The 17,699-nt window shown below is 37.7% G+C and overlaps 1 protein-coding gene across 1 annotated transcript; it reads left to right on the plus strand.

Moving 5' to 3' along the window:
- Window positions 1-463: 463 nt before the first annotated feature.
- LOC120632505 (sorbitol dehydrogenase-like) lies at window positions 464-16,670 on the plus strand. The gene is made up of 8 exons (XM_039902317.1): window positions 464-574; window positions 1,626-1,659; window positions 3,345-3,478; window positions 11,678-11,868; window positions 12,450-12,634; window positions 13,832-14,010; window positions 14,692-14,813; window positions 15,238-16,670. Exons 1-8 carry the CDS (start codon window positions 521-523, stop codon window positions 15,422-15,424), a joined length of 1,086 nt encoding a protein of 361 aa, XP_039758251.1. The 5' UTR covers window positions 464-520; the 3' UTR covers window positions 15,425-16,670.
- Window positions 16,671-17,699: the final 1,029 nt, after the last annotated feature.

Here is a 17,699-nt window from a genome sequence, read left to right on the forward strand (position 1 = left end):
GTTGGGGTAGTATATTTATAAAAGAGGACATAGCCTAGTGCTTCGGTCGAGGGACTGATTCGATGCCTATATCAACACAGTAATCAACTAAAGTCGGAAGAAGCAGGAGGAACCGCAGTTTAAATAAGTATAAATGCAACTGTATGTTTGCATGTATTTTGATCCTTTATGTCACATCAACTTAACCATCTCGGCCGATTTTTGAAATGATGATTACTTAAATCCGTAAACCCTGAATTAATTGTAGGCCACTAAGTACATTAAATCTCGGAAAATTTAAATAATCCCGAAGGAATATCTCGTGGAAACCAAATACTACGAAGAGGCGAAAATGTAAGTAACAAGCACAGAGCAGTGAAAGTATATAGATTAATATATTTTGTAACAATCAGTCTTACGAATTTGTAATTGGAATTGAGGGGTGTAGCTACTCTGTGTCTAATATCAGCCGCGACCCACAGCTCTTCAAAGTTCAGTGACAGACGACAGTCGTCGGAGGCGCACGCGTGAAAACATAACCATGGCACAAGATAACCTCGCCGCTGTTTTGTACAAAACAAAAGATTTACGATTGGTAAGTTTATTTGTTACTTATAACAAACAACGGAATTAAATCGTAATTTTTTGGAACTGTTATTTAAATTGTCTAGTTATATAATATTGTTATAATTGTCTGTCGTAATTTAAATGCAATGACAGATTTAAAGTTCAAATATTCGCGAATTCGCGATCCAAACTCTTGCGCTCTCGACAAGAACATAGGATTTTAATTTTTAAGTGATGCATTTCTATTTTTAGTTTTTGCTCCCGACAATTCTATAAGGTATTTCTGGCGTGTTGCGATAGATATTTATGTTGTTGTTTTGGTACAATCATTAATGTTTGGGCAACAAAATATTGCATTTTAAAAATCTGTCACGTTGCATTAACAAAATTTTACACGCCTTTTTGAAAACAAACGTTCCGCAAGAATAAAGTTTACCTATCTGCTGTTGTTACGAATATCGATTTACCTCACTAGTCTTTACTGCGCGGATTTGTTTTCTTGGAGTAGTTATAAATAGCAAAAGTCACTATTCGTAGCTACCACGTAACCCGTTGCTGCGTGAAATAGGAATAAACCAACACAATTTCGCTTTTATAATATTCAAGTGCACCTTATTCCCTTGTAGATGTGTGGTTAGCATGCTAGATTACAGATGACTAGGTCCTAGGTTCGATTCCTGGGTCGGGCAAAGAATTGTAAGATATTTGTTTCTGAGAATACTAATACTGAGTATTAATGTTCTCTGCTACGGTGTACGTACACGGTACACGTCGAGGTTGTTATTTATGATTACAAACAAGTGATTGTACCTAGACATACAACCGACTTTCAAAAGGAGATACAATTTAGCGTCACATTATTTGGCGTGATCTTTTTTGGCGTTATTTATATTACATATTACTAACAAGTAGCAACTCAGTTTATAGTGGAGCACTTTATTTATTTATGACCCGTCACTACACATAACACACTACACTATAACATAAAAAGAATAATTAAAAACTAAACTAAATCAAAAATGATAAAAATAAATAAAATACTTTAACTAAACATTAAAAATAGTCTGTTTTTTTTGTAGGAACAAACACCAATTCCAACAATAGCAGATGATGGTAAGTTAAGGTCTGCAATGACCGGGTTTCAATATCATTGGCAACCCTTTACCCGCCCACCATAGACTTCACACGCCTTTGCGAGCTTTTGGCATCTAGGTTTCCTCACGACGTTTTCCTAAGTGCAATTTTATTTCCTAAAACGCACGTTACTCCGAAAGATTAGTGCCGGGCAGTAGCGTGCACAGCGGCCAGGGTATGCATAAAGCAGATATATAGCATAAAATAGGAACATTCCCCTCCAATACGAGCTATATGAAATAATTTGGGTATGCAGTGCTTCTGTGCATGTATGTTATGCACGCCACTGGTGCCGGGGATCAAACTCTTTTGTTCCACAATAAGCTTGCCTTTGATTGCAGTCACACCAGCAGGGCTAGCATGGGTTTTTTTTTTTAAATTAATTTAGTTTTCTTACATTATCTTATTTTATATACTTCGTTTCGTAAGGTACAATTTTTGAAAAAAAGTACAGCCCTGCTTCTGCGATTTGATACATCGGCCAGGCTGTTCTTCCTATACACATAGATAAACTAAAACTATAAAATTTACACACTTATAATAATTATTACTAAAAATTTATAATCTACTAAATAGTGTTGAATCGCTTGAGCTCACTCAGGATGGAGTTTACCATGTCGGTGTAAGATTGCGAGGCAGATCTTTTTCGCATCAGAGAGCGCAGCTAATAGGGGGAGACCCCAAGGTGCCCGCAAAGGAACTCATGGTCCAGGCGGAGTCTTCCGAAGCGGGGACATTCCCGAAATAGATGGTCAAGGGTTTGGCTGGTAGACATAAAAATTATATCCCCTGACAAGGAATATAATCAACGTGCCCACCTGCTAAATCACTGGAGCACGGAATAGGAGAAGTTTACCCCCGTTTATTAATACACATATGTATATTATTTGGATATTATTTCCACTTGTGCGCCAGTGCGCTGAGAGTTGATAAAGCTGTGGGAGAAGATAAATGTATATCCTTTCCCCGGGTTTTTTTTCTCATGCCCATGCTAGCCGTGCTGCTGATAAGTGATGATGCAGTCTAAGATCGTGACGGGAACCTGTAAGGGATACGGCAGTTATATTAAATCCATATCCTTAATCTGTTTCGCGACATTGTAACGGAACGCTAAGTCGCTTAGCGGGACGTCTTTATCGGTAGGGTGGTAACTAGCCTATACCGAAGCCTCCCGTCAGACCAGACCAGAAAAAAATTGGAAATTACAAATTCATTAATTTCCCTCTCAGCGCTCACCATTGCGCCAAGGAGGTTATTTAATACTGGCCGAGTATGATCGGGGTAACTCGTATTTATGCCTTACCCGTAGCAAGTTAGCTCGATACCGTGTAACTTATGGCAGAATAAATTAAAAAAAAGCTCTCGTTCCCCCCGGAAGGCAGACTGAAGTCATAACCAAAGTCAAAAACTTATTAGGCACTTTCGATGCGTACATTACATGTAAAATATGACATAGAAGTGAGTTGATACCGATATCCAAATTCGTCAACTTAAAACTAAATCTATGAGGGCTACCGTGGTCTATGAAGAAACCCACATCAAACTTAGCCGGTTGTTTTTTTTTGTTATCACCATCTCACATTGTAATTTTCAACTATTTAAGAAGCAACCTAAACCACTAGGCTTCCACCGCCATTAACCTGGAGTCTTATAATGTCTTACAGAGGTACTCTTGCGCATGGACTGCGTTGGCATATGTGGCTCAGACGTGCACTACTGGCAGAGTGGGTCGTGCGGACACTTCGTGCTCCGGGAGCCTATGATCATGGGCCACGAGGCTTCGGGAGTCGTCGCCAAGGTACCACTTTTTACATCCATTCAGTCATTAGTTTCGTCGTCATGGGCGTACCCAAATAGGGACCGGGGAGGGCAGCTGTCCCCCCGCGCAAATGTATGACACGTCTTAAAAAATGTATGGCGGCGAAGACACGTACATACAGACATATACTAAGTGTTTCATGTAGTGTGTCTTAGCTGTGTATGACAAAACAGCCGCTGACGTTCTGACCTAAAAAAAATCTCACTCGTTGTGACCACGGTCCATGTAACTGGGTCGAAATATGAATGACTGAATGAATGTATAATATGAATGAGTGTATTCACAATTTTATTGTACACCACATAACAATACAGGAAATAATAAAAATAACTACACAATGTATGATATGATAAATCTCCAGTACGAGATACAAAAACTTTAGTGCAGGCTAACTCGTACAGTGCCTGTACTTCAGTTTCTTATAACTCTTACTGGAGATTTTTTCTTTTATATCATCTGACCGCTTAGTGCATACTCTATGCAGGCCACTGATGAGTTAGTATAATCAAATTATAATATACATATAAACACCCTGACACTGAAAAACATTCATGTTCATCACACACACATTTTGCAGTTGTGGGAATCGAGCCCGTACGGCCTTGGACTCAGAAAGCAGGATCGCGGCCCATTGCGCCAATCGGCCGTTCAATCGGCCTGGGCAGAATTATCATGTAGTCCACCTAGCTGGCGCAGTGATCTGATCACCAATAGTTTTTATACAAAGTTTCAAGAGCTTGCTAAATATTTATTTACTGCGAGTTGGCTTTTCTTACACCAGGGTTGATTTGGAACGTTCCTAGCTTTGGTTTTTTATTATATATTCATATTGATTGATTTATAGTATGTATTTCATATAAATTGAGGATGTTATATGTTATATATTGATATAGATATTTATGTTATATATTTACATATTTGTATATGTTGTATATTAGGCAAATAATACAAATATTAATTAGGAAATATTGAGAAATCTCAAAATATATTTTAGGAAAGTTAATTATTTTAAATACTTCGTGTTACACGTTGATAACCTGATGGGTATGGCTTCTGCTTCCCTTTCGGGGAAACTCGGTCCACCTGAAAGAAAGCTGTAGCCCTAATCACTCATAGTGAGTGGGGAAGCGCTGTATATTAAATGTAAATTGTCTGGACGTCTGAATGTTTGTTAAGAAATTATTTAGACGTCGTTTAAATGTAAAGCAATTCCAATGCTAGTTTGACCTTCAAACCGGTTGAATGTGGAGGTGTGTCAAACCTGTCTTTGTTTAGTTATAATATAATGATAAACTTATATAACAACTTATTAAGAAGTATGCTAAATATAAAGCACGGAACACACTAATGCCGGGGCACAGGCGGTCCGGGGCTCGAATGGCTGCAGCGTAAATCCAGGCTGACATTAGAATGTTGGCTGCATATCACTGAACAGCCAAGCTGATACTTTGCGCATAAAATGAGCCTGAGATTTTGTCACTAAATGAGTCAATCAAACGCGGTGTATTGTTTGCAAGATTTGTGATTCTATCACATTGTGATTTCAAACTCGATGAAACGAAAAATAAGTCCATTGAGACACAAACACATATATGTATAGGGCAGAGTGAGATAAAAAACATTATACATTTTTTACCTCATCTGGTTACCATGGAAACTAAATAATAAACCTTACATTTATCCTAATAGTTCTGATACTCTACATCCACCTTAAGCTACTTTTCAGAAATTACACTTCTGCCGTGTGTGTATAAATTGCACAGGATTTTTTTTTGCATATAGACTCCACGGTCGCACTTATATATTTTATAATAATTATTGCCACTTTGCTTAGCGTTGGTGGACTTGGGATGTGTTAAGGTTACTGCAGAGATGCCGAATGGACTGCCGACATACCCAAGTATTGCAGTGTTTGTACAAAAACGCCACTATGGCAGTTCTACGAGGCCAATCCGAAGAGTGCGATCTCCATGAAATCTCCCCGTGTATCACATAATTAACATCTTACACTACAGAATAAAAGGTCGTCACTGTATAGCAAAGGTCGACACTGAGTTTATATCTCTTGGATCATATCAGTAAATAGGAAAACATATCCGAGTACAAAAGTTGCTAGGTTCCTACTTATTCTACATATATACTCATATATATGTCTATCCAACAGAATAAGTATATTTTAATCATAGAAGAAGCATACCCCCCCTCTCCCCCCGCAGCTGCAATAAAAAGATTAAGTGCAGCTAACGTTATCTTATGCTGTATTATTTGTTTATAAGTGAGATATCTAAATTGCTTCTGATAAGGTAGGTAGGTAAAATAAATTTTCCCATCGTTATACAGCCCAACAATATCGGTTCAATACCTCCCAGAGGTAATCAGGGCAATGCAAATCCAAATAAAAAAAACCTATTGCAAAAGGTAATAAAAGTGTAAATAAATAATCAGGCACATTATACGAATATTTAATCGATTACCACAGGTACTATATATATTTTATTTATATATTTGTATAATTTTGAAATCTTATTAATTACACCACCTACCTCTTTTCTATGTTTTTTCCTTTTACGCCTTTGGTTGCCTGGATGAAATCGCTATGTAGCGATAAGGCCACCAAATTGTACTCTCTTGATATGTATTTACATCTCTGTAACTACTTTTTTTCTTTGGTGTACAATAAAAGTGTATTCATTTGTTGTGGTTGTGTGTGCACCAATTGTGAGGGCCGAAAATGTTAAAAAACATAAACATGTTAATTAACATATTTAAAGATCGAACATAGATTCCCTATGTTAAATTTATATAGACTTTAACAGTTTCCTGCTGGACTAAAGGCCTCTCATAATCACTACTCTGCGCTGGGCAGACAGGTTGGTGATCGCAGTTGATGATAGTAGTACAACAGAGGATGCTCCGTTCCTCCTCCCGTTCTCTGTATATTCCCTTAATCGCCTCGTACGACACCCGCGGTAAGAGGAGGGGTGGTGACAATTATATTCTGATCTGCCACCACGCTGGCAACCTTGAAATATAATACCTAGATCAGAAATAAAAAAGTCTGCTTTGACACTGAAGCAAACAGGATCTACTTAAAATTTAACCTCACACAGGTTTTCAATTCAATTCAATTTTGAGGCTTCAAAGCTGTTTTTCAGCGTCTATAGCAAAAACGGCTTAACTTGACATGCTAAAATTGAAATAGTGTGAGTGATGATAGCCTAGTGGTTAGGACTTCAGCCTCCCTTTCCATCCAATTTTGTTTCGGAGTTATGTGCGTTTTAAACACTTAAATATCACTTGCTTTACTGGTAATCGAATACATCGTATTTAAGATCGATCTTAGGAAACCTGCATGACTGAAAGTTCATTACGTACTCAAAGGCATGTGAAGTCTACCAATCGGCACATGGTCAATGGTGTTCTAAGAGTTGCGACGGCCTAAACCTTTACATTTTGAAATGAGACATGTCTGCTCGAGTGGTAGTGGATTATTTATAATGTATGTAGTGTAATTAGGTACAGTTCCTGATTAAACAAGCGCGGGGCCCCTAGCAATTTTTAAAAAAAACCCTTGATCTGTTATGGGTTCTTAAGTATAAAGTGATAAAAATACAATTCAATACTCAATACGTATCTTAAATACGTATAAACTTCTATAAACTATAGGATACAATTTTTTGGGTAATTAATAGTGTAGTAAATTACTGTAGGCGATTTCTGTGCTCGTGTCAGTCAGTCAGTCAGTCAGACAGAGATAAGCGGTAATTAATATGCGGGGCCCGTAACAATTAGTACTCTTGCTACGTGGTTAATCTGGCACTGTGTAAGTATTGAACACTTATAGAATGAATCTTTATATGGCGTTACCCCTAAAAGTTTTTACAACACCAGGTGCTTTGTGCGAGGACGAAGCACTATAGAATAAAATATGTAAAACATTTGAACACAATGTGTTGATTATAATAGTTGTTAGCCCATGCCGGTGTCATTATTGTAATTCTGTTATCGTTACTTATACCTACTAACTGTTAGCTGTAACGTGGTGATAAGTGAATTACGTTAGCCATAAAACGTTCTTGTAAACATAACATATTTATTTGCGTCAGATAAAGTACATAATGACAACGAATTATGATATATAATTTTATCTCCACTTTAACATAAATATTGTTCTCCAAAACTTATAACATAAAAACTTAAGAATTTTTAAGACCAGTCCATTTAAGAAGTTAGGTAGGTACCTTTTTCAAAGTCAAGTCAAGTCAAGTCTTTAGAGAAAATTTTAAACAAAACCCATCCAGGATTGTTCACTTCCGCCACGGCTTCTATGTGTTTCGTGCGTTAGGTACCTAGGTTTGATATTCAATTAGTAGGTTATGATTTAAAAAAAGCGTGATAAAAAGTGGTTGCTTTAAGTCACCCTTCTCATATTAATTGGAATCAAATTTTACCCTTTACAAGTATTAAAAAGTTAAAAATGTCTAATATAAATTGGAAAGTAGAGCAAAAGTATATTTAACTAGCTGTTGCCCTCGACTTCGTCTGCGTTTGATTTTGTTTTTTGATGTGGCATTAAATTTAGTTGAAGATCTAAAAAAAATTAAAGTATTCAGTATCGCTAAGCCTTAAATGATGGGTTTGCTGCTGTCCGCTGAGGAGTTCTGTTCTCTATCTCCAACCACAGTTTGGGCAAAATTAAACACATGTTATAACCTCTATAGTACAAAAATAATTATTTAAATCGGTTAAAATTTGTCGGAGTTATGGTGTAAAATCCCTCTCCCAAAGGAACCGAGCTTAATGTCGGGATAAAAAGTATCCTATATTACTTCTAACACTTCCAAGAATATGTGTACAAAGTTACATGAGGATCGGTTAAGTAGTTTTTGCGTGAAAGCGTAACAAACAAACTTACATTGACATTTATAATATTAGTAGGGATAGGGATAGATAATAATCGAGGCACGAATCGCGAGGCAGTACAAAACATAATTTTTCATCCAAAATCTGGAAATATATAAAAATCTAGAAATATATACATAGCCTACGAAACTTTCATACAAAAACTTGTCAGTTATATTCTAAGAACGTATTTAACAGTTTATCCTTTTTTTCCTCGCAAGTGTGATGAAAATCGTCGTATGAAACGCGTATGGAACATTTCTTGTTACACTTCTCACTATTAAATTCGTTTTCTAAGGAATACAGTATACCTACATCTAGTAAGCAAACTAATGGTAATAATACTGTCTGTTGTTTCACAATTATTTAAAATTATTCTCATGTAGACGGCCTTGATTAATAAATAAATAATTAAAGGCGGTATGGGCAAACTAAAGATTACTTCTTTACATAGCGCAGATTCAAACACACTTGCGAGTATGTTTACAAATGTATAAACAGAAAATATCTTCCGTCAGGTGTCCTAGTCTATACTATCGACGGCCGATTGGCGCAGTGGGCAGCGACCCTGCTTTCTGAGTCCAAGGCCGTGGGTTCGATTCCCACAACTGGAAAATATTTGTGTGATTGTTTTTCAGTGTCTGTATATTATAAGTATTTATATGTATTATATTCATAAAGATATTCAACAGCTATCTTAGTACCCATGTGTGTATTGTCGTAGTATCTATATTTATTTATTATTATCTGACCGCGCTGTTCGTTTTCCCATTAAGCAGAAACTTTAAATTTCAGTATAATTATATCTGAATCTAATAGATTTTTATCTTGGCCAACAGCTTCGAAACTTTAATTACTCTGGGAAGAACGGAAGCTGGTGCAAAACATAATTCCGGGCTTGTCCCACAAAAATGAAAATTTATAATTTTTATTATTAACGTGATTTTACCTACACTTGGATCGAATGTCAGAATAAATTAGTTTAAAAAAAATGTAAACAACCAAAATGGACTTTAGGTACCATAGTACCTAATGTCTAAATATTAAAGTATTTTTTAATGTATCCCAAGTTTTTATAAATAAGTATGAAACTTATTTCAAATTTGCTCACTAAAATGTGCGGTTATTTTTTACAAATTCGTCTGACTTTCTGAAATAACAAAAAAACAAGAAAGTAATATTTTCTATCGAATGTCCGAAAGTTTGTACCAAGAAGAATGTAGAAAATTACTGGCTAATTAAACGGCGCATTAAATATTTTTCACTATGGTTATCTGTTGAGAAGGGCTTAGAAAAAAAAATTAAGAAACTAGTAAAATAATGTACACTGCCTATAGTGAAAGTCAGTGGATTCCTTATTTTTTTTTTTATATAGTAATATTGGTCGGACGAAACAGATGATCCACCTGTTAGTAAATAAAAAACAATTGCCTACAAAATTAAAAAAAAAAAGGAATTATAATTTCTGAATTTTGTCCGGTCTGGACAGGCGGATGCTTCGGCCGTGGCTAGTTACCGACAAAGATCCTTAATGTAATTTTGTAATTATTCAGAAATATAACCAATCATGGCTAACATATATTTTTTTCGCTGTAAAGAACCAAGTACTTAGATAATTTATATTGTTTCAGTTCTTTAAACAGGTCATATAGCAGCACTCAGCACAATGAGTTGTCGTTACGCCAATTTATGCCAAGCTAAAGTATTGTCCTCGAATCTTCATTTACTACGCAAATTATAGACTCATATTATATTGTCTTATATCTTATATCTTTAAACGAGCAATTCTTGTTTATATATGTATAATTGTAATCTCGGAATCGGCTCCAACGAGTTTCATGAAATTTAGTATACAGGGGGTTTCGGGGGCGATAAATCGATCTAGGGATTCAATTATATCCCCGGGGAAAGGATAAAAATTTATCTTCCCCCACAGCTTTAGCAACTCTCAGAGATTTGGCGCACAAGTGGAAATAATATCCAAATAATATATGTGTAATAAACGGGAGTAAACTACTCCTCTTCCATATTCCCGTGCTTAAGCAGGTGGATACGTTAATTATACCCCTTTATCAGGGGATATAATTTTTGTCCCCAGCCTGTGCTAGCCTTGCTGACGTGATCAACAGATGCCTCCTTATTCCACAAAGGTATACTCCAAGCACAATTCTCTCCATCTTTAATTACATAGTTACTATAATAATCTGTTAAACAATTTACCTGGATTATAATCTAGATAAGTAGATACTTAAATAACAAGTCATAAAATACACACGATAATCAAGTATCTATGAAGTACCTAAGTGCTTTTATGAAATTACTATAAAATTGAATCAATAAGCGAAGCGTTTAGATACATTTACGTGCATAAAATAAGAATTAACGATCAAGTGAGACTACATCGCACTACTTTTCCGTGGTATAAAATACTAGCAGGTCTATGTTTCAGTTTTCAGTATGTGTATGAGATGAAAGGAGCTTAATTAGTAGAATTATGTACAATATATTGAAAGTCAGGCGTTTTTAAATATTTTTTAGGTAATAATAATTGACGCGCCTATGGGCCTCATAAGAAGGCTCAGAGTCCCTCAGCGAGCGATGAAAAGAGCTCTACGTGGTCAAATCATAAATGAGGAGATCCGTAAAAGAACTAGAGTTACCGACATAGCTCAGATTCGCGAAGCAGAAATGGCATTAGGCGAGGCACATAACGGTAAACGCAGCGTTGGTCGACCCCCAACCAGTTGGACAAACGACATCAAGCGAGCCGCGGGGTGCTGCTGGCCCAGAATGGTGGAATTTGGGACGCCCTTCAAAAGTCCTATTATTAGTATTACTCTTTATTTTTACACCACGTGAAGTAAAAGAATTATACAAGAAAGAAAGAAACATAAAAATAGACGCAGAATACAAAAGGCCACCAGTGGACTTATACCAGCAGTAAACCTATGTCTATGCTGTGGACGTCAATATAGTCAATATATCTATATTATATATTGACTATATTGACGTTGACGAACTGACCAAGCAGGTGGTAAATTTAAAACCATCGAAAGGAATACGTCATACAAAGTTCCGCGATGAGTCCATCGCCGGGAGGGGTTACACCGGAAACCATACCCCTCAGACCGGAACACAGGAAACTTGACGGCAAAAATAAGCATGGCAATTGGCGGTAGCAGGCACCTGCCCAGACCAGCTCTGTCACAAAATGCTTTACTAAGTACTGCTAGTTCTGGCTGTCCCTTCATTGAAATTCGTGATTCTTTGTCGTAGCTTGGCGCCAAGGTGACTAGCCTGAAAGTCGGCGACCGTGTGGCCATCGAGCCCGGCGTGCCGTGCCGCTACTGCGAGTTCTGCAAGACGGGCCGCTACCACCTGTGCCCCGACATCCAGTTCTGCGCCACGCCACCCGTGCACGGCAACCTCGTGCGGTACTACAAGCACGCCGCCGACTTCTGTTACAAGTACGTCTTTCCAAGCTTCATTACAATTACCGATTTGATTCCCGAAATCAGTTTTTTTTTATTCCACAACAAGTTAGGCCTAAGATGGTAGATCTTAGTAAGATTTCAATCAAGGGCTAACTTGTTAAGGAGTGTGGTAGCTATACCCGTAATAGGTTTCTACGCGATGGCACCAAAACACTAATTCAATCGCTTAGCGGCACGTCTTTATCGGTAGGGTGGTAACTAGCTACAGCCAAACACCAGAACAGAGAAAATACAGAAATTATTAATACCCAAACTGCCTCTGCCAGGAATCGAACCTACTTAAATTCACAGCGTTCGACGATTCCTGATTACAGCTTAGTTTGTAATTCGGAAAATGCAGTTCAACTCATATCGACTTAGCAGTACAAAATTCTGATAGTCAGAGTTGATCAGCAATGTCAGTTTTTATAACATCTTCTCGTCATATTTTTTTCTTAGTATTTTTAATTTTTTTTTTTAATTTAATTGTTCAAATTAAATTGTAACAAACATTTCATTACAACATCAGTCATCCTCTACGAAAATGCATTTATGGTGGAGTATTATGTATCTAGATTGCCAGACCATGTGTCAATGGAGGAAGGTGCTCTACTGGAGCCTCTATCAGTAGGCATACACGCGTGTCGGCGTGGCGGAGTGACTGGTGGAGACGTGGTGCTGGTGCTTGGCGCGGGGCCCATTGGCCTGGTCACAATGTTGGCCGCCAAGGCCATGGGGGCTAGCAAAGTTCTCATCACAGGTTAGATTGTAATACTTCTTTTGACCCCTAAGAAAGATATTTCCTATAACACACAGAGTTTTTCAATCATTAACAGATTGGCAGCAAGAATTATAGGTACATTAGTCTGTTATGACTGTACTTTTTTTGGTAGGAGTAGTTTCCACATATTATGATCAAGGTATCGTGAGATTACCATCGAGAAAATGTATGTTTAAAAAAAACCTTGCTCTAGTGAATTATTTTTATCCATCACATGGTATGTTTAAATCTCAGATGTCATTAACAACGTAATTTTTTAAACATTGGCAAAAAGTGCACCAGATTCCAAACCTGAATTAATATAAAAAAAGTTGAATTTTAATGGTAATTTAATATATTCTAATTTAAATTTTAAATTTTATTTTTTCATTTTATCTCTTGATTTTGTATATTGGTCCCCGACATGAAATAAAATGATTTTATTTCATTTAATTTTATATTATGTTCTCCCCATACGCAACGTCTTCCTCAATCATTAAGTAGAAGTACCTAGAACTTTTTGTGGCAGTGCCTCCCAAGCCATGCTTATTTCAGCCGCAAAACATTGTTGCACTGCTGAGTTCCGGTCTGAAGAGCGTGGTTGCCGGTTAAATTACAGGAGCTTAACACCTATGCGTCAGTTTGATGGACTCAGGGTAGAACATTGCAGTACATGTTCCTGGCAGGGCCTGCGAAGTGCTGATCTGTTTATAGACTATGGTATTTCACTAACCATCTGTTAGTGGGCCATCTGGCGCAGGAGACAATTATATCCCCGGAGAAAGGGTAAAAATTTATCTTCTAGAGCTGTATTAACTCTCAGAACATTGACGCACTAGTGGAAATAATATTCAAATAATATATGTGGAATAATTAACGGGGGTAAACTTCTCCTATTCCGTGTTCCTGTGTTTAAGCAGCTAGACATCGTTAATTATATCCCTAGTCAGGGTATATAATCAGGGGATGTAACTTTTGTCTCCTGCCTAGCCCTGCTGCTTGGTCCATCAATCAATACTAAGATTGAAGAGTTGACGGCACAGTTATATCTTCCTATGAATGAACTTTCAAGTTAATAGCTGCAACTGCTAGAGACTGATTCAACTAATTATTGCTCACATTAAGTTTTCCATCGTAGATAGATACAATATCGTAATATAGCATGATATCAAATTAAAGGTTATATCTTACTTCTAGATATCCTTCAGAGCAGATTAGACGTAGCCAAGGAGTTGGGCGCAGATTATACTCTCCTGGTATCTCGAGATTCTCAAGAAACGGAGCTAGTTAGAAAGGTCCACGAGCTTCTCGAAGGTCATCCGGACATTTCCTTCGATGCTAGCGGAGCGCAGTCAACAGTACGGCTTGCTTTATTGGTGAGTTATTACATTCTTACAATATTTAAATTATATAAATTATGGTAAAATTCCGTGGATCATCAATCATTAATAGCCTATAACGGACAGTTCCAACAGTCTGGACCGTACCGTAGATTATGGAACTACAAAATACCGATGTCCAGCAGTGGACGTCAATTGGTTGAATTGTTGAACAGTCCTCTGCTAGACTGAAGATGTCTTCAAACGGGAGGATTGGTCCATATGACCAGAAGGGTTGGCGATCTCACTAGTAGTTTTTTAAATAAGTGCCAGCTCACGATTGTCGTGATATGGTTCTGATACAAAATATTTATTTTTTTACTGCCTTTTAACTTCTCCTCCTATTTTCTACTTATGCATGAGTGGCTGCTGTCTCTGTTGTACTCCCCTAGTCAATCAATAGCCTATATATATATATATATATAGCAGTCTTCTGCTAGACTGAAGATCTCTTCCAAGGGGAAGGATGGCCCATAATCGCCACGCTGGGCAGGCCGATATGTGATCGCATTAGATGGTAGTAGTAGCACAGAGGACGATGCGGGCCGTTCTTCGTTATATTGCCTTAGTCGCCTCGTACGACACCCGAGGTAATAGGACGGGTGGTGACAACTGAGCATTCTGAGCGGCTATCCGCACCACTTGGTCAAGTATGCTATCACGTTATTTCCATTCCAGGCGACAAAGTCCGGCGGCGTGGCGGTTCTGGTGGGCATGGGCGGGCCCGAGCTGACGGTTCCGCTGGCGGGCGCGGTGGCGAGGGAGGTGGATATTCGCGGCATCTTCCGATACGTCAACGAGTGAGTATATACCATTTCTTTTAGCAACTCACACGAAACTTAAACTCTATAAAATTCCGTTCCCGTTCCGGACCGAACTCTTACGTTTGCAAGACGCGTCACGTAAGCCCTGGCGTTCCAAATCTAATTTTTGGACGCTCGTCGCATTATCCGTAGGTATTCAAGTTTCTCAAAAAATTTTGTCTTGCTGGCGAACGTCATGGTGATTTTTAAATGCGTGCCAAGAACTACGAACCCCAAAGTTTATGTCTACTTTGTCACCTCTATTAAATTCGCGCATATTTTACTTACGTTTGGTTTCTTCTGACTCCAGAATTCTGGCATTGCAGCTTTGGCATATACAACAATAATTCTTGAGACACATTACTTTGCGGAAAGGTTGCTTCTAGGTTTATTTTCGTTACAATGTTCGTTTCCCGTGCAGGTACCCCATCGCGCTGGCCATGGTGGCGAGCGGCAAGATCAACGTGCGGCCGCTGGTGACGCACCACTTCGGCCTGGAGCAGAGCCTGGAGGCCTACGAGGTGGCGCGGCGCGGGCTCGGCATCAAGGTCATGATCCACGTGCAACCCAGGGACGCCAACAACACGCACAAGTTCACAAACTGTTGACCCTATAAATAAGTCTCATTAGGCGCTTCGCAAACGTAGCAACTAACAACGTAATTTAAGTTTCCTTGTGAAACCTGTGTTTACAGCTCAAAGGAACTCCCAAATCCTCCAGCAAAAGTGCCAGGGTTGCTGTACTCAGCTCACCAAACACCCACCAATTCCTCTAACCTTTTTTGTTTCTAAAACTAGGGGTTGAGTTTGCAAGGACAAATGGAAGCGAAAATGTATTTACCTACCACTTGCCTTGACTTGAATAAAGTCTCCGTTGGGGCAGGGATAAGAGCTCTATGAGAAATTCATCATTGCCTCAACTTTATTAAAGTCACAATACAATTTTCGAATATTAACTTAATTTAATACTAAAACGATTGGACACGCTATATGATATGATGTTTACAGCACGTTTAGCTCGTTTCGCTCGTGCGTAGAGGGTACATTGCCGAGGATCTGTTTGGTGTTGAGTATACGGATTGAAGAAATTATAAATTACACCATAAAGATTCTCCTGCTGTTCGCGGATATAGCAAATTGAGCTTAATTTTAATAATATATTATGGATTTCCGCAAAGTAACGCCTTCTTCTATCCAATAATAAAAAAGGTAAAATTTCGCGGTTGCTGCTAGTAACTTAAACTATGAGGTAGAGAGATACCACGATGCATTGCGGTCTGCGGTTCTCGACAGCAGAAATCTGAGCAGCAATTTAAGATAACTTCGTACCCACTGATGAAAATGTATATAATTATAATAAATAAATTGGTAAGTTAGTTAAGAAACTGGAATGCAACAGAAAAATAAATTAAAGTTGATACTCAGAGTTTCTGTGTCTGCACACAATTTTGAAGTTAGGAAGGTATGTTAAAATCGTCATCGAGAGCATCTTCCCAGTTAACTCTTACAAAATTGCTACGTCTGTACATCGCCTAATGGCCCCAGTTCCATCGCTGGCTAGAGTTGGCAATTAGTGATAAGCAAGTGTGTAGATAAACAGTTCCGAAAGATTTAACACTATAATATAAGCGTAATTTATTAATTTTATCACTGGGCTATAATGGGCTATAGGCGAGTAGTTTCGATTGTTTTATCACTAGGCTTTAATGTAGTTCCGATCCTTTTATCACTGGGATATAAGCGAGTGTGCAAGTGAGGCGGACGAGATTATCTTTAAGCCACTGCGACAAACTTGTGGAGAAACATGTATTTTCCACAGTGTCCACGTTGAGCGTCCAGCCATAAACTACTCCTAAACTTTGGTATGTTCCTAGAGTAACCATCAAACCAAAGGAAGAGAAATACAAAAAAATATTAAAAAAACTATGTCCAATTATATAGGGGAGTGCACTGATATCTATAGTACGAGTTTTTACTCAGTTTAGGTACCAGTGATTCAACCATACATAGTACTAAGCTATGATTTCTGTCACAATTTAATAATCGTGTGAATAAATGATTTTATTATTATTATTATTATTATTATTAAATAAAATACCTACAGCTAGCTAGCTTCAGCTAGAAAATTATTTATTGTTTCCCTCGAAAGTTAGTCGATTGATTTACTTGAAATTTTTCGATCTTGTTTTTCTTAATACTAGTGTTTCTACACCATTTCCAATACCAGACCTGAGCTACAGTGTAGCATGAACGGGTTCGTCTTGTAATTTTAAAAAATAAAATAAATGTGTATTTATTTTAAAACCATTGTATAAACTATATAAATATACTTTTTTTATTTAGTTGTGTTTCATTTTATTTCTCCTCCCTCCTTCTTAATCCTTGTTACCTGACTGCGTTTGTTTATAGTATGTAAGTAAATATTACTTAAATAAAACTGTGGTATTTAGGTACATAAACATACACGAACTTTCATCACTTCAATGTAGACCCCTAGCCTATCGTGGGTCCCTAAGGGTTCACCTGGACCACTGGCAATTAAAATTCATTTATTTTAGGAAGTCTTACTTTATAAGCACTTTTGACACGTCAAGTATGTGTACCTGTAGTGACTCTACCACCGATTTGGAAAGCAGATTCCACCGAGAAGAGCGGGCAAGAAACTCAGTAGTTGACCTTTTCCAACATCAACATTTACAATTATCTTTCTATCTTGCGGGAGATGAGAGCCGAGCTGGCCGCTTCCAATCGACCTTGTCATTAAGAAATTCATCAACTCGTTCATTCAACATCAACAATCACTGATGTAGAATATTCAAATAGAGCAAATATGCCGATTTGAAAGAGTTAACGTCGTAGTAAGATTTGAGTACAAACCAACAAA

Source organism: Pararge aegeria, chromosome 20 (genome assembly GCF_905163445.1).
Source record: "Pararge aegeria chromosome 20, ilParAegt1.1, whole genome shotgun sequence".
NCBI classification, from domain to species: domain Eukaryota; kingdom Metazoa; phylum Arthropoda; class Insecta; order Lepidoptera; family Nymphalidae; genus Pararge; species Pararge aegeria.

What these genes read in the sequence shown, in the direction of transcription:
- LOC120632505 (XM_039902317.1), top strand. Translation starts at nt 521, where the DNA reads ATGGCACAAGATAACCTCGCCGCTGTTTTGTACAAAACAAAAGATTTA. An exon ending in TCCAACAATAGCAGATGATG is followed by an intron (nt 1,660 to 3,344) that starts GTAAGTTAAGGT and finishes AATGTCTTACAG; the next exon opens with AGGTACTCTTGCGCATGGAC. An exon ending in TAGCAAAGTTCTCATCACAG is followed by an intron (nt 12,635 to 13,831) that starts GTTAGATTGTAA and finishes TCTTACTTCTAG; the next exon opens with ATATCCTTCAGAGCAGATTA.